Source organism: Scyliorhinus torazame, chromosome 22 (assembly GCF_047496885.1).
Source record: "Scyliorhinus torazame isolate Kashiwa2021f chromosome 22, sScyTor2.1, whole genome shotgun sequence".
NCBI lineage: Eukaryota > Metazoa > Chordata > Chondrichthyes > Carcharhiniformes > Scyliorhinidae > Scyliorhinus > Scyliorhinus torazame.
Genome location: NC_092728.1, coordinates 74796676 through 74817060, shown reverse-complemented (window position 1 = coordinate 74817060; position 20385 = coordinate 74796676). Strand labels below are relative to the sequence as shown.

The window sequence follows — 20385 nt, the reverse complement described above, 5'->3', positions numbered from 1 at the left end:
AACATGCAGTTCAAAATGGATGGAAAGCTCTGCAGCCTCAAACACTGTACCCTCCTCGAATACCTCTCCCCGCTGTCCAGTTTTATGGGATTGGCCTCACCCGGCTCTACTCTCATCTATCCAATCTTAGGCAAAACATCCATATCAATGGTAGCTCTTCCCATTCTTACAGTCCTCCCAAGTTTACCATTCTTGGTCTCCTCTTGTAAATGCTTTTCCCTCCAGGGAACAAAATCATGTCCACATGCTCAAGACAATCTTGGAGAAGTCACAACTTCCTCCAACTAAATACTGGAAAAATTAAAGCCTTCATCTTTGGCCACTACAAACTCCATACTCTCCACAGCCAGTAGCTCAGGTTAATTGAACTGTTTACAAACATGACAGAGCCAGAGCAGAGCTTCTCGTTCCTTACACTCCATCACAAAAATGCATTCATTCAGCTCTAACCTGCTCACCCATGGCTCTACGTCAACCCATGTGCAAGGCATCCAAACTTCACTCAAATACATTATTTACCATTTTACAGTGCGCTAAAGCAAGAACAGAGGTGCAAACTCAAATATGCACAGCTGTTTCCATACAAAATAAACGAAGCACTTAAGATATAACTTAGAAATTGATGATATTGAAAACGGTTTTCTGTTTTTGGCTCCTAAAAAGTGGCTGCCTATTTTAAATGCGGACATTTTAAGTGCTGGGGACCTCATCTAAGCGTGAAATCTATTTTTGAAAGTATTTGAGATATGTGGATAGAATTTCCAGCTCACTGTGTAACTAAATGGAAACCAGAGTACATGGATATTACAACATTGGCCAATTTCATCCCTAAGATTAAAGCAATTGGATTTCAGAAGCTCCTTTGCTAAAATGATTCATGCTGGCCAGTGCCCTAATGAATACAGCTAAGATATTCAATTTATTCCAACCTCTGCCCCGCTGTTTTGTGACTCTGTCAACCAGATTGAATTATGATCCACTAAGCTGAATTTATATATTTTTTTTTACTTATCTCTTCTCCAAACAAACCCAACAACTTTATTCCATTTCAGACAAGGATTGTTTGAGATATGCATTTCCCAAAAAATCTTCGCTCCTCTGCTCTGTTCCCCAAAGGCTTCCCAATTCCCCCTCTTAAGTAAACCATTCATAATTGAGACATGAAAGGAACATACATCCAGGATTTTATGTCACTTTGTAAAGCGTCGTGGGAGGAGTTCCCATTTTAATCAGGGTTATAGAAATGTAAATAATAACTTGGCATCTTACATTTACATAGTGCCTTTAAGCTGAATAATACCCCTTCAGGATTTAATCAAACAAAATAATTGAATGGACAGCAAGCCAAAGGAGAGGAGATAGAAGGGGTAGTCAGAGGTAGGTTTTAAGGAGGGTCTCAAAAATAAGAGATAGAAAGCTAGGGAGAATGTATGAGGCTAGAGTAAGGGGGGAGTGCTAAAAGTGGCTCCAGATAGCGAGGAGGAAGTCCATGATTTGAAAAACAAAGACGACAATTTTAAATTTGATACATTAAGGGGAATGATGTGATGCAGGCGAGGGGGATAGCAGTAGCTCTGGCACTACTCTTTTAAAACAAATAATTTTATCCTGTTTGCGCAGCACATGTTTGCCTAATTTGGGAATTAATATTCCATAGTATGTCCCTACAAGAATTTTGGCTGAATGTTGGAGGAAAAACTGATGAGGTATCCTAAGACAGCTGGCGATAAAAGGGAGGCAATGGGGATAGAGCCATCTTCTCAATATGGCGACCTGATCCTCGAGCGGACTCTCGGCTCGGCACTCTCATAGGCACTGCAAGTGATGGTTACAAACATTATCAGAGGAACAGACAACAAACATGACTTGTTGCCATATAATATATGTGCTCACGAGACTGAGCTGCAGAATACGGATAAAAGGCTCGATGAAATGGAGGAAAGAATCCTGAACGTTGAAAATGTTGCTTCCTCAGCTGAAGCACGCATTCAATTCTGAGAAGACCAGCTGAGAAGTCAGAAATCGTGGGGGATCTGGAGAACTGAGGCCAGATGAAGAATGTCTGTATCGTCGGTCTGCCAGAAAGAGTGGAGGGCAAGGTCCCTGTTAGGTTTTTTGAGAGATGGCTACCATGTTTCCCAAAGCTGGATGTGAAGGCTGGCCTTTCAAGCTGGAAAGTATCCTGGGCTGGATTCTCCGACCCGCCTTGCCACATTTCTGCCTCGACCCGCCAGCGGGATTCTCCGTTACGCCAGCCGGTCAATGGAGTTTCCCATTGTGGGGCAGCTCCACGTCGTCGGGAAACCCCCGGGGCGCCGGCAAAACGGAGAATCCCGCCCCGTCTTTGAGGCCCAAGTACAATCAATGTCCCAGGCCAATAATCATTCACTTGCGCAACTTCAAAGCTCGCCAGAAAGTTCTGGAGGTGACGAGGCATGACCTGGCTCCGTGAGGCGGCGAGGATCTGTTTTACAGGACTTTTCGCCGCTGGAGTGAATTATGCCCTGCTTTATCCTGTGACCTAGTGGGTGATAGCTGACAACTTGATAATACGGCTAGTGCCTTGGCCTTCATAAAGTCTACAGAGAGCAAGGATTTGGACTGACAGTCTGCAGCTCATTCAAATAACAGACTTTCTCCCCGTTACAATGCTTTTTGCATTGTTATATATCATGCTTATTAGGAGGCATTAATAATTGGGCACTATATTGAATGTTTTCTCCTTATGAATCTCAGGGACCTTCATGTATGGTAGCTGTACCATGAGTTAGTTATCTGACATTTTCTCTTCTTATCTGTATTGTTATGACAGCAATACTGGTTGTTTGGGATCCTTTCTTTAACCATGATAGAATCGAGTGGTATCATTGCCTGGAGGTGGGTGGAAGTTTAGGTCTTCATGTGTGGGCCAAAAATGCAGCAGGTACATGTGGCTCCCATTCTCTTTCTGACTTATTTCGAGGAGTATGGCTCCTGATAGTAATGACGGTATAGCGTAGGGTTAGCCTTATGGACTCTCACTTGTGTTGAGGAATGTCCCCTTAAAACTATTGCGGTCGTGATTATTTTGTATTTTTGGTGTTGGGATTTGTACGGTGTTGACTGAATCCTGCAATGGTACAGATGCGAGAAAATAACATTATAAGGGCTTTATGGTGCCTCCGGTGTGACTTGAGATACGGGAAGTGTTTTTTGGTGCACAACCAAATGTGGCGCAAAACTCCTGTCCTATATTTCCTTCTGGTGGATTGTGCAATGGAGGTAGCTAATTTGAACTATATTCCTGGAATTCATCATTCTTTCAAAAGGAAAAAGATCTTGTCCTTCCTTAAAAAGGAGGACGTGGACATGGTCTAGTTACAGGAGACTCATTTGAATGAAAAGGAGCACTTAAAGTTAAAGGGGAACTGGGTGGGGCAGGTTTTCTTCACCTGGTTCTCAGCCAGTAGTAGGAGTAGCAATTTTGGTCAATAAAAATGTCCCCTTCAAGGTGGAGCATTGTGAAGGGTGTGGGTGGGGGGGGGGGGGATCTTCCTGCTTTATAGGTGTGATCTCTGACCATGCTCCAGTTTTCCTTGAGTTTTTACTCGAAGGCCTCCTGCCACCAATCTAGGACAAGGTGTTTTGACACGTCCTTGCTTCGGGATAAATCCTTTAGCACGTAAAGAGCTTGTGTGTTTCTATTCAGTAAACTCCCTTTCTGATGTGTCACCCTTCATTTTGTGGGAGACTTGCAAGATTTATGCTAGGGGATTGGTTATTTCTTATACAGACTTAGAATGCTGGAAAGTCAACACTGGTTGGAAGTTCAATTGGCCGAAGCAAAGGAGAATGTGAGGAACCTCAAACGGCAGTTGTTGAGGGAGATTAACGTGGCTCAGGTGGCACTTGATTCCTTGTGACCCAGTGGGCGGAGGTGAGTTTGAAGTTTGCGAAGCAAAAAATTTGAGAGTTCTGAAACAAGCCTAGTAAATAATTGGCTTTCTTGGCTAAGAAGAGGTCTGATTCTAGGGCTACCCCCCTGTACATGATAATATATTAATTAAAACTGTGGACATTAGTAAGGCATCTAGGAATTTTTTTTAAAAGGCCCAGTCTGGAGATGTACTGATACGTATGGAGCTCTTCTTTCCTTCCCTCGAGCTTTCTACAGCATTGGAGGAGCAATGGCTGGTTCTAAATCGTCCTACCTCTAAAGAAGAGGTTGCTGTGGATAGTGGGAAGCTCTAACCGGGTAAGGACCTTGCACCAGATGGTTTTGGGTATGGGATTCACATACTACTATCAGCAAGCCCTTTAGGTATGTACAGTCATTCATTTGAGGCAGGTCTGAGAAGCGAGTATTTCTTTGATTTTGAAGGCAGGCAAGAACCCAGAGGAGTGTGCTTCCTATAAGCCAATCTTGCTTCAGAATGTTGATTCAAAATTGTTGTCTAAAGCATTGGTGAGATATTTAGAGGGAATTTTCCTGTTCATCATCTGGGGATCAGACTGGATTCCGAAGGTTACTAAATGTTATCTAAGTCTTTCAAAAGTGTGCCAGATAGGTTAGTGATTTCCTTGGACGTGGAGAAAGCCTTCGACCAGATGGAATGGGACTACTTGGTTTATACGTTGTGCAGATATGAACTGGGAAAGAAAGATGTTAAATGTATACGTTAAATGTATACAGGTGCTATCATAAGCCCTTGGCGGCAGCACTAATGAATGGTTAGAAATTTGAGAATTTTGGCCTCGTGTGTGGCGTTTATACATTTTCCCAGTTTCTGCGTGGGTTTCCTCCTGGTGCTCCAGTTTCCTCCCACGGTCCCAAGTTGTGCAGATTAGGTGGAATAAAGGCTGTATAGCATCCTAACTTTTGCAGTTCGGAAAAATATCCTCTACTCTTGGATTAATAACAAGTATCCTTCGATTCAAAATTGGCATAAAATTACGTTGTATTCCTATGGAATTTCTGACTTCTGTACTCCGTTCCATGTCAGATAAGTGTGGGACCCCATCTCAAATTTATAGGCTCTACCCTGTCTGACCTGCTCCTGCAAGGTTTCCCGTGAGCCATGTATCAAGTCTTGATTAGCTATACATAAAAGATGTGCATTGTGTTATGTCATTCTACCATGTTTGTATGGCATTATCCTCTTTCTCTCTCTTAGTCCCCTCCCCGCCACCCCCCACTCTCTGATTCACAGAGTGGTTCTTAAGTACCATGGGCAGGATTCTCCGAGCCTCCGCTCCGAAATCGTGCTCGGTGCGGGGGGGGTAGAGAATGAGTGTCAGACCCGCGATCCCCAGAGAATTGCCACCAATCGGGCAGGCGCGGTCGACGGCCATTGAAAAAGGCCCCCACGCCAATTCTCCCAGTGCAGCTGGCCGGGTTCCCGCCGGCATGGTTCTCTCATGATTCCATCCATGACTCAGTCCGTGGCCGCCCTGGTTGGGGGGGGGGGGTTCATTCACTGGGGTGGGACTCCAGGACGGCCAGGCTATTGATCGGGGGCACCAATCAGTGTGCTATCTTCTTGCTGTCGCTCCGCGGTGTGGGTCTGCCAACACAGGCGCGGACCCCGACCGGACGTTCGGGGCCCCATATTGGCAGCCGGAGCTGCGAGGACGACTCTGGGGCCCTGCTAGCCCCCTGCAAATTGCAGAATCACCCTAGAGCTACTCCAGGTAAGTCCAGAGTGATTCACACGTGTTTTTTCACATAGCCCCATTATTGGAGCCCCATTATTGGAGAATCCCACCCCATAGTTCTGAAACTATCCTGTCTTTCGCTCTTTTTATGTTTGCATATAATATAATTGTTCTGTTGTACTGTACCAGTTTGTGTTTTGAAAGATTGTTGCATTATCTGTAAAAATGATAAAACATATAAAGAAAATTTGATGCATTAGCGCTGGGAGTCAATGTAGGCCAGCAAGGACAGAGGGGAAGGACCTAATGTGGGACACGGCACGGAAGGTGGAGAATAGGAGGGTGGACTGGAGAACATCAGAATAGTTTGAGTCTGATAATAAGAAAGGAATGGACGAGAGTTACAGCAGCAGTTGGGTTGAGATGGAGGTTGACAGTCTTTGTGATGGAGGATATGGTGCGAGAAACTCAGCTCAGGGTTGAATAGGATGCCAGCATTTCAAACAGTCAAGTTCAACAAGATAATAATGCTGTCCATAACTTTTTTAAAATTTGTTCATGGGATATGGGCATCATCGGCTGGACCAGCATTTATTGTCTATACCCATTTGCCCTTGAACTGAATGGCTTGCTAGGCCAGTTCAGAGGGCATTTAAGAGTCACATGTAGGTCATGCCAGGTAAAGATTTCCTTCTGTAAAACACCTTAGTGAGCCAGATGGGCTTTTACAACAATCAACAATAGTTGCATGGTCATGATTAGACTTTAATTCCAGATTGTTATTTAATTCAAATTTTACCATCGGCCTTGGTGGGATTCAAACCCGGGTCCCCAAAGAATTACCGTGGGTCTCTGGCTTACTAGTCCAGTGACAATACTACTGGGCTACCGCCTCCCCCTACTTTGGCAAACTTGTCAAGGTCAAGAACCTACAGTTTTACTTTGAGAAAGCAAGCTAATTTCATTCTCTCCCAACCTGCAGTTTTACAGAAACCTCACATCAAACCCTACCCAAAAAGTCCCCGTGCTGATTTTAACCAAATGCAAGTCGACAAAAGTAGGCAACAATAAAATTAGACACAAATACAATTAACCAGCATTCAAAATGCAAAACATGGAGACAGTACAGTGTTGTACTCCACAGCCATCTGATCTCATCAGTCTGATGTTTTACAATAGACAGTTGGCACTGCTGCAGCAATAAAGCAAGATCTGAAATGTATACTTAGCTGAGTAACTGTGGTGGAAAAGAGTCAAATGTGAATTATAAAGCACAAGAAAAGTTTTTCCTTCTGTGGTCATACATCGCTTGCACCAGTATTCTGATCGTCTGCATGCAAGAGCCAAGAAAACTTGAAAATTATACTGTGACAGAATTATACTGTGAAAGTATAATTAAGGCCAAGCGGCGAACAAACTATTAAATGAAGATCTAGAAGCATCAATTTAATATTAAATGGAATAAATTTAAAATGCACACAAGCTTTAGTACGATTAAATTCCATTCAACATGAGTGCAAGAAATTCTCAATCATCAGTCTTCAGACAGAAACCTCACCAGAATTATTCCTTCTTGAATGATGGGAAAGTGGAATTAGATCAACCATGATCTTATTGAGTAGCGGAGTAGGCTCGAGAATCCAAATTATCTACTTTTGCTCCTATTGTCTAAAATGTCAACACTATGAATTGTAAGGAAAATTGAATCATTATTTGAAGCACATGAAGACACTGGACTATGGGAGAATAGCAAGCGGTGAGATTAGTTTTGGCTTTTCTCACTCAAAATGCTGACAGGTATGGTTGGCTGCTGAGTGGTAACCATTTATGGTCCCAGTGTCTGTGGTGATCGTGAGATCTAGATTGTCCCCATATGTAATCATCAGTGGATGGATAGCTTTTAGAAAACAAAAGCTTTTCATGTTATCTGCATCTATTAAGAAGTCATTTAAGAAGATAAAAGCTTTATTTTGAAAAAGTCATAACAATTTTAACATCAATAAAGAATGGCTTCATGTTATCACACTGTTTAGCTATCATGTGGCAGCACTGTTCATTAATGCTAAATCAGGCCATTCTCCCAGTTCAGTGCTTTCTTTACCTTTAGCTACATGGCCCAAAACAAATAAAAGGTCTCTCGGCTTGAATGTCAATGCTGCCAAGAAGATGCTTTTTTCTTGACTGAGCCAGGCAATTTCAACTATTCATTGGTGCATAGATACTGAAATTAGTACAGAATTGACAAATCTTCACGTGAACCAAGAGAATTTTAAACTCAAAACATCTTTTTAAGATTAGCTCAGTAGTGGTTCAGTAAAACACAAAAGAACCTTCCTTCGTAATCCAGCAAAGTGACCAGATGGAATAGCTAAGCTATATTAAGTTCCTCCCTTTAAAGGGCAGACATTATGTGTCCCCAATCTAGTCAGCTTTTTGAAAGTCCACCTCCCGTTGTGTTTTCTGATCCAGTTGTCATAATCGAGCTTGTTTGTAAACAACAAGCTTCAGACCTTAAATTGAAGAGACTTCTGACTGGGATAATAAATTTTCTTCCCAGGAATCTTCAACTGGACAATCAGATGCTGACATTTCTCAAGTGTTTCATCTCTAAATAAATTAAAGATGTTTTTGAAAAATATGCAATTTGAGAAGGAACAGAAATTAGGGTCCTCGAGTGGGGCTTAATAGTGCTTTTTTGTCAGTGGTCTTCAGCAAGCTGCATTTATTTTTCATTTAATGTTCTGTAATTTATCAGAAAATGTCCAGACCTTCAATGGCCACTAGGTCTCACCATTTTAAGGATTTCATAATTTGCCATGCAATAAGCAACCAAAGAAAGACATCACAAGTACTTCATAAACTCAATTTATTTACAACATGTCAAATAGTGCTACAACAGCATCAGAATTTACCCAATGTTTTTTATTATCCATTTAAAAACAAGGAAGAAAGGATCCCATGCCAGAGAATGAAGGGGAATAGAGAGAGTTGAAATTGAAAACATGATTTGAGATCCTCAACGATAGAGCAGTACCCTTTGACTGTAATAATTGTATAATTCAGACATTCAAGCGTCAAATATTTTTCCTAGGATTTCTGAGAAGATAGTAAATTTTGATGGAGCAAAAAGGATAAGGATCAATGGGATAAAATTTTGCCTTTTGGAAAAATAATCCAAATTGTATTCATTTTCATAAGTACACAAAGTTTGAGAATAATTGACAATAGAAAAACATATTTGAAAGTTATGACAATATCTCAAGAATCAAATATATTAGTTTAACTGCAACGGCTTTCGATCCTTTGCTCCATTCATATAAATAAATGCTGTTGATTGAGAAGTAATAAATGCAAGGAAGAAAAATAGACACCTTGGTGTTCTTCTGGAGGAGAGGAAAGAACATGTGCAGTTCTAATGTAATTTGAAGAGATTACTGGCGATTCAGATGAATCTTTTCTGGGAGGTTAAAGTAATATATACATACAACAGGTTTCTAACTTACTGTTTCAAACTCTTTCATAGTACGAGCACGAACAGGAGATAATTTCCCAACAGTTACAATCGGCAGCTCTGAAAATTGAGACAAAAGGATTAAGTGAAAATAAGATTGTCATCGTAAATGGGAAAACAAAGGATTGAGGCCGAACCCAGACTCAACTGCCCTTCAATTTTGAGACTGGGACAGACAAATATGGTTGATCACATCCTTCCACCATGCAGGGGAAAATATATGCAAACAGCTTAGCTGGTCCGCTTGTATTTTAGTTAAAGCTAACTGTTCTGGACCAACTTTATGCAATAAGCTTATAAACAACCAGATGATCTACTGGTAAAAAGAGTGATGCAAGTGGATACTATTGCATTTCTAGTTAAAGCAGAAACCTATAAAGAGCTGGAGAAAAATAAAGATTTTTTTTTAAAGTGCAAATACATTTAAGGAATTACGTGCAGAAGTTTATAGAAAGTTATCTATTCAATCTTTTATTTGATGAATCTTGCTACTCAAATTGGTTGCACAGTATGTAGCACCATTAAAATTACTTACCCAATGTAAAATTCAAAATTAGAATATCATTTTATTTTTATGAAATCACAGAAATATGATACAGTTTCTATTGTTACTTCTACCAAAAGTTAAACAAAGGTACTATAATTTTTATTCAAAAATATATTTTATAAAGCCTATAAAAAGGTTAGTGATAACACATGATGGTCCACAATAATCCACAGTCGTAAAAGGTTTCCATCTCTCACACGGGGTCAGCAATTATTTTAAACAACATTTGGACGGATGAAGCCATAAACTGTAATAAACTAAAGTCGAATAACAGATTCAAAACTGGTTTTGCCCTTCACAGAAATTGATGAACATTTTGTTAAATACTTCAAAGCATGTTTTGGCTTCAAGATTCCCAGAACGTTTAAATTTGCCAGTAAAGAACATTTTCTGGAATAACTGGATGGAGGACAAGTTGAAAACATCCCCATAGCCAGCAGTAGGCATCAGGGAGTGCGGGCTTGTTGTGGACAGAAATAAATCTTGCTCATCAGTATAAAATCACTAGGAAATATAATGACAAGTCTACTGCACCAAAGTACCTTGCCAAATGGTTATCATGGAAACATGGAGGGCACAGATTGAACAGACCACTACAGATCCACAGCTAAACTATGTGGGGCACATTAAGAAACACCAAGGTAGAATTAACCTCCAGCAATGATTAAGGATCAGTGTCATGTGATAGTACCTTTAAGAAATGGGTGTTTATCAATGATGTCAAGAGTGTGGGTGGAGCTGGGCTGTCTGTCTGCTTTTACTTTCACTTTGGGCTTGCAGCTGCAGGGCGTGTTTAGTTTTGTTCACAGCAAGAAGGTGTATTAGTCTCTCTCTCTGCAATCTAAAGACTGTCCACAGATACTTTGGTGATATAAAACTAATACCCGTCTCAGTAGAGAAGTTAAACCTGATGTCTTTCTGTAAAAAGGGTTCTTTTTGTCTTATGGATGTTGCAAGGAAAGATTAAGAGTTACTTAGAGAGTATGGTATTCTTTGGGGAATTTATTGGTGTTGATGATTGTTAAGATGTTTACTGGTTTCATAAATAAAGTGTTTTAATTTAAAGGTACTGTAGATTCCTGTTGCATCACACCTGCAGAGTAAAGCCGTGTGCTCCCCATAACCACAATCTATTCAAATTTGTGGGTCAGGTGAACTCCATGATACATTTTTGAGGTTCTCTAAACCCTGGCCCATAACATAACCATCTATGAAGGTGAAATTAAATTGAACCATCTATGAAGGTGAAATTAAATTGAATCATCTATGAAGGTGAAATTAAATTGAAACAATGTACCTACCAAGGGTATTTTCTTTGGCATCACTGTTGTCTGCAGCAACCGTGATATCTGGCAGTTTGGAGACATTGGAGCTGAAACGCATAAGCAAATATTTCATGAAAAAAGATTACGGCCAAGACAACTACAATAAGCAACAGTAAAATGTGATCAACTCCTTTGCTCTCTCTGCGCTGGGACAGCTTTTAAAAATGGTATCCCGATTCTCAGCTAAGTTGCTGGCGGGGCGGATGAATCGAACGCCATCCTGCCAGCGATATGTTCTGGGTCCCAACCCTTGGGAGTTTTCTTCCCCCAAAGTCCCGGATTATACGGCGGAGAAAGCAATCATTGCTGCCGGCGGCTTCAGCGCCTCTTTTCCTGCTCAACATCAGCCTTTGCCAATTTCCAGGAAAATCTCATCCTAAATATCAGGTTTTATAAAAAGAGGCATCAACTAAGAAGTCAAGTGACAATAATATTATACACAGTTGCATTCAGAAAATGACCCAAGTGTTGTGTTGAAAAGACATCAACGTGTAACATTAACTCGGCTTTCTCTTTCCATAGGTTCTACATTAGATTATTGTACAGAGTTGATTAGAGCGAGAGTTCCCAAACTAGGTTCCATGGACCCTGGGCATGAGAGCCTCCCAAGGGCTCCGAGAGAGGTGAGACAGATCTATACAATTAGTGTTTTGTGCGGTTTCCAACTTGTCCAGGGAGGTTGGATTTTCCAGAATCTGACCGCATATTGACCAAGCTGCAAACAGCACAAAACTCAAATTGTACAAATCAGAGTGAGCGCGGACAGCAAAGCAGTCAGGCCCCAGGCCTGGAGCAGATAGAGGCGAGTGCGTGCGGATCAGAGACAGAAGCAGACTTGAACTAAAGAAGCAGTAACACTCCCTCCTCTCCCCCCCAAATAACAAAAGGTAAAACCCAAGTATGTTTTTTAAATAAGAGAATTTTAATTATGTTAAACATACATATAATTTAGGTTTTGGTGGTTTGTACCCAATCATTTTTTTGAGAATTGACTCTTAAACACAAGAAGAATATTTCTCATGGGTTCCTTCAGTATTCTTGGGAGGTCAAAGGGTCCCATTGGTGGAAAAGTTTGGGAAACCCTGGGTTAGAGCATTTGTGACATTCCAGCACATCATCTATTTATAGTGCATCAAGCTAGCTGGCAGTGGTTACAAACAAAAGGGAGGAGAAAAGCTACATAAAGAATTAAAGGTGAGCAAAATTTTAGTGTGATGAGTATGGGAAGAGTCAAAATGTTTCCAGAGGATGGGAGCATTTCAACAGCCAAGTTTGAAGATGAAAAGCAGGGATAATAATTTCAGCAGCCATCAGCGGAGGTGAAGCCAATGACGGCAATGTTAGAAACAGAAGAGTGGTCTTTTCGTACGAGGACAAAGTGGGGCTGGAACTCCGGGTCAAGGTTGTGAACAGTTCATTTCAGCCCAAACAGTAACTGGGGAGAAACCTGGGGCGGGATTCTCCGATCACCGACATCGCGTTCGGCGATCGTGCCGGAATTGGGGGCGGTGCCGTTTTGCCGATGCTCTGCCTCCTCAAAAACAGCAAACTCGGGAGTACGCCGCATGCACGGCCTCAGGACGTCTGCAGACTGAGTCCAGCACCATCAGTCAGAGGAAGCCATGCTCCATGCGTTGCCACAGACCCGGCCATTATCCGGCTGTATCCACAGATAAAGCCTGGGGCTTTATGCTGCGCGGCTGCTAACCCCCCACCGGGTAGGACATTATCACTACACCACCATCGTCCCCTGACTGCGCTGAAATGTCAGTCTAGATTATGTTCCTTTTGTCAGAGTCAGAAGGTGATGGCTTCAGGCCTCACCAGTCAGCCAGACAATTAAGCTGGGGTGGCATGGCGGCACAGTGGTTAGCACTGCTGCCACGCCAGGGTCCCGGATTCAATTCCAGCCTTGGGTGACTGTGAGGAGTTTGCACTTTCTCCCAGTGTCTGCGTGGGTTTCCTCCGGGAGGTGCTCCAGTTCCCTCCCACAGTCCAAAAGATGTGAAGGTTAGGTGGATTGGCTCTGCTAAATTACCCCTTAGTGTCCAGGGATGTGCGGATTAGGTGGGGTTAGGGGTTGCAGGGATAGAGCAGGAGCCTGGCTAGGGTCCAGAGGGTTGGTGCAGACTCAATGGGCCAAATGGCCTCATTCTGCACTGCAATGGTTCTATGGCTCCGATCATAAGCTAGTCTCAATTACAGTGACCATAAAACATTTGTCAATGTTCATAAGGACACTGGATAAAAGCGAATTTCTAAGGATGTTGGAATCTGAAACCAAAGAGAAAAATGCTGGGAAATCTCAGGCGGTCTGGCAGCATCTGTAGGGAGAGAAAAGAGCTAACATTGAGTCCAGCTTTGACAAAGGGTCACCTGGACTCGAAAAGTTAGCTCTCTTCTCTCCCTACACATGCTGCCGACCTGCTATGATTTTCCAGCATTTTCTCTTTGGTTTCATAAGGACAGAGGTGTCCTTATGAATCCAATCTGCCGTCCTTCCCTGTATATGTGGCATGGCTCTTTAAGTGCCCTCCGAGGTGGCTTAGCAAGCCACTCAGTTCAAGGGCACTTAGGGTTGGGCAACAAATGCTGGCCTTGCCAGTGATGCCCAAATCCCATGAAAGAATAAAAGGGTAACATAAATGTTGTTATACTGAAGCCAGGTCGGTCTTTTCAAATAGATGTTACAGATCCCATGGCACTATTTAAAGAACAGCAGGGGATCCTGGCCAATATTTATAAACTACGTAATTAGAACTGGTCATTTATTTTATTTTTGTGGTGCATTTCTCTGCACAAACTGGGTGGTGTGTTTCTCTTCTATAAAAACGTCAAACCTTGCCATTACAACCACAAAGTGCATTATATAAAATTATATAGATTTCAAAAGCAACAATTTGTCCCATTGCTGCAATCACACCATGCATAAAGGTTTTGATTTCTTTCAGTCTGCTTACAGAATTAGCTTTTACATTGTGAATGTCAGCCAAAACTTGTGGGTGAAAGTCTGATGACATATACTAGCATAGCAACGGGTGTGACAAAATGTCTCAAATTTCATGCTGAAGCAGTAAAGTCAAATCCTGCATTGCTAGTGTTGCTCACATCTCTCAAAAGCTCCACATGATTCCCAACAACTAAAGCAATTAAGTTTTTTTTAAAATTCTTCCTTGCAATGAGAGTGTCACTGACATGGCCAGCATTGATTCTCCATCCCGAATTTCTTAGAACCGTTGCAGTCCATGCGGTGTGTTAGGAAGAGTTCCAAGATTTTGATCCAGCAACAGTGTGATTATTCCAAGTTAGGATGGTGTGCAGCTTGGAGGGGCATGATCCCATTCATCTCTTGCCCTTCTAAATGATGGAGGTTACGGGTGTGCAAGAGGTTGTTAAAAAGAGCCTTGGTAAGTTGCTGCAGTGCACCTTATAAATGGTACACCCTGCTGCCGCTGTCCAATGGTGAAGGGAATGAATGTTTAAGTGGTGGCATTCAAGCTGGCTGATCATATGGAGTGAATTGAATTGGAGGGGTGGATCATCCACTCGGTAGTTCTGGCTGAAGCGGTCTCAGCTTTGCATCACGGAGGATGGAGATATTTGTGAAGTCTCCTCCTTTGGTTAATTGTCCACCACTATTAATGACTGATGTGGCAGGACTGCAGCATTTGGGGGGGGGGGGGGGTTGCACGGCGGCACAGTGGTTAGCACTGTTGCCTCAATACCATGGACTGGGATTAGATTCCAACCTCGGGTGACTGCGTCGAGTTTGTACATTCCCCCAGTGTCAGCGTGGATTTCCTCCAGTTTCCTCCCACATTCCAAAGATATGCAGATTAGGTGGATTTGCCAAGCAAAATTGTTCCTTAGGGTGGGGCTGCAGGAACAGGGCAGGGGATTGGGCCTAAGTAGGGTGGTCTTTCAAAGGGTCAGTGCAGACTCAATGTGCCAAATGGTATCTTTCTGCACTTTAGGGATTGTTGTAGATCATTTAAGTCTATCGCGGGTTGCTTCTGCTATTATGTATGTGTTCCTGTGTTGTAGCTTTGCCAGGTTGGTACCTCATTTTTAGGTATGCTTGCTACTGCTCGGAGATGCTCTTCTACAATCTTATTGAATCAGGCTGGTCCTCTGAGCTGACGGCAATCATAGAGTGAGGGCATATTCCAGGTGATGAATACAATTCTGCTGCCGTTGATGGTCCACGGCACCTCCAAATTCATCCCATTTAGCACAGTGGTAGTGTCACACATGATGGAGGGTGTTTCAGTGCAAAGGACTTCACTATCTACAAAGATAGTGCAGTGGACAGTATGAGAAATAGGCCAAGTAGGTCTTTCCCTCTTGCTGGTTCTCCCACCACCTGCTGCACGTCCAGTCTGACAGGTAGGTCCTCCAGCACAGTCAGTAGTGGTACTACCAAGCCACACTTGATGAGGGAGATTGAAGTCCTTCACCCAAAATTCTTCCTGTGCACTTGCTACCTTCTTCCAAGCATGTTCAACATTTGAAGAGTATAGATTCATCAACTGAGGGAGGGCAGTAGGTGGTAATCTACTGAAGGTTTCCTTACCGAAAACCATGAGACTTCTCAGGGTCCAGAGTGAATTTTCAGGATTTCCAGGGCCATTTCCTCCTAACTGTATACCTCATCTCCTCCGGTGGATCTGTCCTGCCAGTGGGACAAGACATACCCAGGGAAGATGATGTATGAATGCAAGACATATTGGTGTGAAGCATGATCAACAAGTATGATTTGCAAGAAGCTGTCACTTTGTCAGTGGGCCTTATCTCCCAATTTTGGTACAAGTTAGTGAGAAGAACTTTGCAGTCAGTCCTCGTTTCTGGTAGCTAGGTCAATGCCAGATTATACTCCCAGTTTTATTTTTATTCAACTTTTCTGCAGCCGATTGATTAAATATTAGTGACTTGATAGGCTACTGACCCATGTGTCTGGAATCATATGTAAGCCAGCAAAAAGGACATTTGTAAACCAAATTAGTTTTTACAACAATCTGCCTGTTTCATGATTATTGTTAATGTGATTAGCTTTTTATTCCAGATTTATTAATTGATTTAATTTCCCCTAGCTCATGTCACCAGAGCATTAGTTATGACCTTTGGTTTGGTAGACCAATAACATTACCACAATTGTACCATCCCATCAATAACAATATTGACTACATGTGCAAAAACACTTTTCTACTTCCACTACCTCGGCTGCCAAAGAGGAAAAGAACAGCAAGACCATGGGAACATCAGCAGCTCCGAGTCCTGTCACATCACCCTGACATGGACACATACCAACCTCCTTTCATAATTGCTGGGTCAACATCTTGAAATTCCTAACATGACTGTTCAAGCACCATCACTAGTACTGCAGAGGTTCAAAAAGCTGACTGACCACAATCCCAGGGCAACTAGAGGTGGTAAATAAATGTGACTTTGCCAACATCATCCACATTCCATGAACATATGTCTATGTACTAGTTAAAAGTATACAACATCACACCAAGTTAACAAAAAAAACCCTGTTCCAATCCATTGAAAAGTTCAAGATCTAATAGTCTAAAGCAAATTGTGAAATTGGTTCTTTGAAATTATCCCTGTAATTTCTGTGGACTGGCTCACTAATTAAGTAGCATCGTGCATTGTCAGGGTGACCCAAGTATCATCTTTCACCACAAAAGGCAAGTAATATACACGTTTAACTAGTACTATCAGTTACACTAATTTCTTCTCTCCTGTTACCTTTCATATGTTGCTACAAGAAAACGTATCAATCTTTCCAAGAAATAAAACTTTATGTTTTCAATCTCAGAAAATGCAGATAAAAAACAAGCTAAACCTGAATTTAAAGCAGAAAAATGCTGGAAAAACTCAGCAAGTCTGGCAACTGTGGAGAGAGGGAGTCAACGTTTCAAGCCCGTATGAGTTATATTCTTCAGGATAGGTTATCAGACGATGATAACAAATCGGATAAGTACTCTGTCCACCCTTTAGGAAAATGCAAAAAGGGGATGACTGGGCAATTACATCCAGTTAACAAAGAGCAATCGGAGTATCAGTTCCTCATTGCAAACAAAACAAAACAATCGGATGCCCAGATCGTCAACTTGACACAAGGAATATAATAGGTGATTGAGATCTGCTGCACGCCAGCCGGTCCCCAGTGCAGCTCTGCCGCTCGCCAGCCAGCCGGTCCCCAGTGCAGCTCTGCCGCTCGCCAGCCGGTCCCCAGTGCAGCTCTGCCGCTCGCCAGCCCCCAGTGCAGCTCTGCCGCTCGCCGGCCCCCAGTGCAGCTCTGCCGCTCGCCAGCCCCCAGTGCAGCTCTGCCGCTCGCCAGCCCCCAGTGCAGCTCTGCCGCTCGCATCTGATGGTGCTCAGGAGGAGTGGTGGACGGACGGGGCACAATGACACCTGGTTCAGTTAGGAGCGCCAGCCTGTGGGGATTTTCCGTTTACAGAGGCGGCCTGAACACACACACACAGGCTGTGGGGTCACCCTCCCGCGGCCGGTCGGTTGCCCGACAGACCGGAGTGAGTGAATCAGCCGAGTCGGTCACACGGCGATCGACAATAGGGTGGGAAAAAAATAACGTCCAATATTCAAACAGGAGGGCAGCCTCCTGCCGTTCCCTGCATTCACCAACTGCGCCGCGTCCCAAACACCAACTTCACAAAACGGCACACACCGGGATCAGAGTAATTCCGTAACCGGACTCCGGGTTAGCAGCACCTACCTGCCGTTAAAATCTAAAGGTAACGTCGGGTCTTCCCCAATAACCGAATCCATGGCTGCTTGTTCAGATTTCACTCGCTGTCAGATCCGGGCCGCGGGGATTATCCGAAAGCCGGATCCCACCCCCCTCCTCACGGCTGGTCCCGGGCCCCTTCCTCCACCCTCCCTCCCTGCTCACACCGGATCAGCCCGTTCCTGCTCCCGCTCTGCTCCGGATTGAACCGCCGCCATTTTAACCGCCGCGCCGTATCATGGGAGCGGGCCAACCGACAGGCCCGCGCATGCGTGGAGCCCTCCTGTCAACAGGCTCTGAGCTGGCAGATGGAGGGAAGGGAGTGAGTGTGTGGCAGAGAGAGTGGGGAAGGGAGTGAGTGTGTGGGAGAGAGAGAATGGGGAGGGAGTGAGAGTGTGGAAGAAAGAGAGTGGGGAAGGGAGTGAGTGTGGAAGACAGAGTGGGGAAGGGAATGAGTGTGTGTGTGTGTGAGAGAGAAAGAGAGTGGGGAAGGGAGTGAGTGTGGAAGAGAGTGGGAAGGGAGTGAGAGTGTGTGTGAGAGAGAAAGGGAATGGGAAGAGAGTGAGTATGTGTGAGAGAGAGCGACAGAAAGAGAGTGGTGAAGGGAGTGAGAGGGTGTGTGAAAGAGAGTGGTGAAGGGAGTTAGTGTGTGGACGAGAGAGAGAAAGAGATTGGTGAAGGGAGTGTGAGAGAAAGAGAATGGGGAAGGGAATGAGTGTGGAAGAGAGAAATATTGGAGAGAGACAGAGAGAGGGAAAGGCAGAGAGAGAAACACGTGGGGGGGGGGTGAGAGACTGGGGAGAGGAAAGAGTGGGAGAGAGAGTGAGACACGGGGTGAGAGGGAGAGACACTGGGGGAGAGAAAGACACCGGGGGAGAGAAAGAGACACTGGGGGAGAGAGAAAGAGAGAGAGAGAGAGACACACTGGGGGAAGAGTGTGGGAGAGAGACAGAGACACTGGAGGAGAGAGACTAGGGTGAGAGACTGGGAGACAAATAGTAAAAGAGACTGGGAGAGAGAGAGAGAGAGACTGGGAGAGAGAGAAAGTGGGAGAGAAAGGCACTGGGAGAGAGAAAGGCTGGCGGAGAGAGAGAGAAAGACGAAGAAAGAGAGAAAGACAGAGAGAGAAAGACAAAGAGAGCGAGGGAGATACTGGCAGAGAGAGAGAGAAAGAGACTGGGAGAGAGAAAGAGACAGAGAGAGAGAGAGAGAAAGAGACTGGCAGCGAGAGAAAGAGACTGGGAGAGAGAAAGAGAGAGAGAGACGGGTGAGAGAGAGAGAAAAAGAGACTGGGAAGGGAGAGAGAAAGAGACTTGGGAAGAGAGACAGAAAGAGACTTGGGAAGAGAGAGAGAAAGAGACTGGGAAAAAGAGAGAGAAAGAGACTGGGAAAGAGGGAGGGAAAGAGAGAGAAAGAGACTGGGAAAGAGAGAGGGAGAAAGAGACTAGGGAAGAGAGAGCGAAAGAGACTTGGGAAGAGGGAGAAAGAGACAGAGAGAAAGAGACTGGGAGAGAGAGAAGGTGGGAGAGAAAGACACTGGGGGGAGAGAGAGAAAGAAACTGGGAGAGAGAGAAAGGCTGGGGGAGAGAGAGAGAGAAAGACAAAGAGAGAGAAAGACGGCGCGAGAGAGGGAGAGATACTGGAAGAGAGAGAGAGACTGGAAGAGAGAGAAAGAGACTGGAAGAGAGAGAGCGAAAGAGACTGGAAGAGAGAGAGAGAGAGAACAAGACTGGAAGAGAGAGAGAGAACAAGACTGGAAGAGAGAGAAATACTGGGGAGAGAGAGAAAGACTGGGGAGAGAGAGTAGAGGAGAGAGAGAAAGACTGGAGAGAGAGAAAGATGAAGAGAGAGAGAGAGACTGGAAGAGAGAGAAAGAGACTAGGAGAAAAAGAGAGTAAGAGGCCGGGAGAGAAAGCAATAGAGACACGGGAGAGAGGCTAGGGTTGAGAGTCTTGGGGATAAAGAAACTTTGAGAGAGACTGGGGGGAGAAAGGGAGAGGGAGACTGGGGGGAGAGAGACGGGGAGAGAGAGAGAGTGGCGGAGAGAAGGCAAGAGTGATGGAGAGGGAGACTGGCAGAGAGAAGAGAGACAGATCCTGTAAGACAGAGACTGAGAGAGAGTGAAAGAGATTGGGGGAAATAGAGAGTGGGAGAGAGAATGAGACAGCCACTGGAGGAGAAAGAGAGACTGGGAGAGAGAGTGAAGGAGACTGGGAGAAAGTGTAGGAGAGAGACCGAGACACTAGAGGAGAGGGAGCCTGGCAGTGAGAGATAAAGAGACGCTGGAGAAGGAGGAATAGGGAGAGAGAGAGAGAGACTGGGAAAGTATGTGTGGGGGGAGAGAGAGGGAGTTGGAGACAGTGGGAGTGAGATTGGGGGGAGGGGGGGGGGGGAGAGAAAGAGAGTGGGAAAGAAGAAGCATAGGAGAGAGTCTGTGAGGGAGAGGGTGAGAGTCAGAATGGGAGTGGTGATTCTGAGTACAAGAGATTCTGGCCTCTGATTGGCTGGCAGCTTCCAGTAGGAGTGGCTGACACAAGAAGTGGGGGAAGAGAGAGACAGGTCGAGACCGGGTTAAGAGAGAGAGAGTCAAGGAGAGGAGGGAGAGACTGGGAAA

General features: G+C 44.2%; 1 protein-coding gene across 1 annotated transcript in view; it reads right to left on the bottom strand.

The window, feature by feature from the left end:
- The window catches only part of cdk5rap2 (CDK5 regulatory subunit associated protein 2), a 194142-nt gene extending 176215 nt beyond the window's left edge, over nucleotides 1-17927 (bottom strand). Inside the window, exons 1-3 of the mRNA XM_072488369.1 lie at nucleotides 17760-17927; nucleotides 10994-11064; nucleotides 9138-9205 (exon numbers count right to left, since the gene is read on the bottom strand). Of these exons, the coding sequence (XP_072344470.1) occupies nucleotides 9138-9205; nucleotides 10994-11064; nucleotides 17760-17812 (192 nt within the window). The 5' untranslated portion in view covers nucleotides 17813-17927. The remainder of the gene's footprint in view (nucleotides 1-9137; nucleotides 9206-10993; nucleotides 11065-17759) is intronic.
- Nucleotides 17928-20385: the final 2458 nt, after the last annotated feature.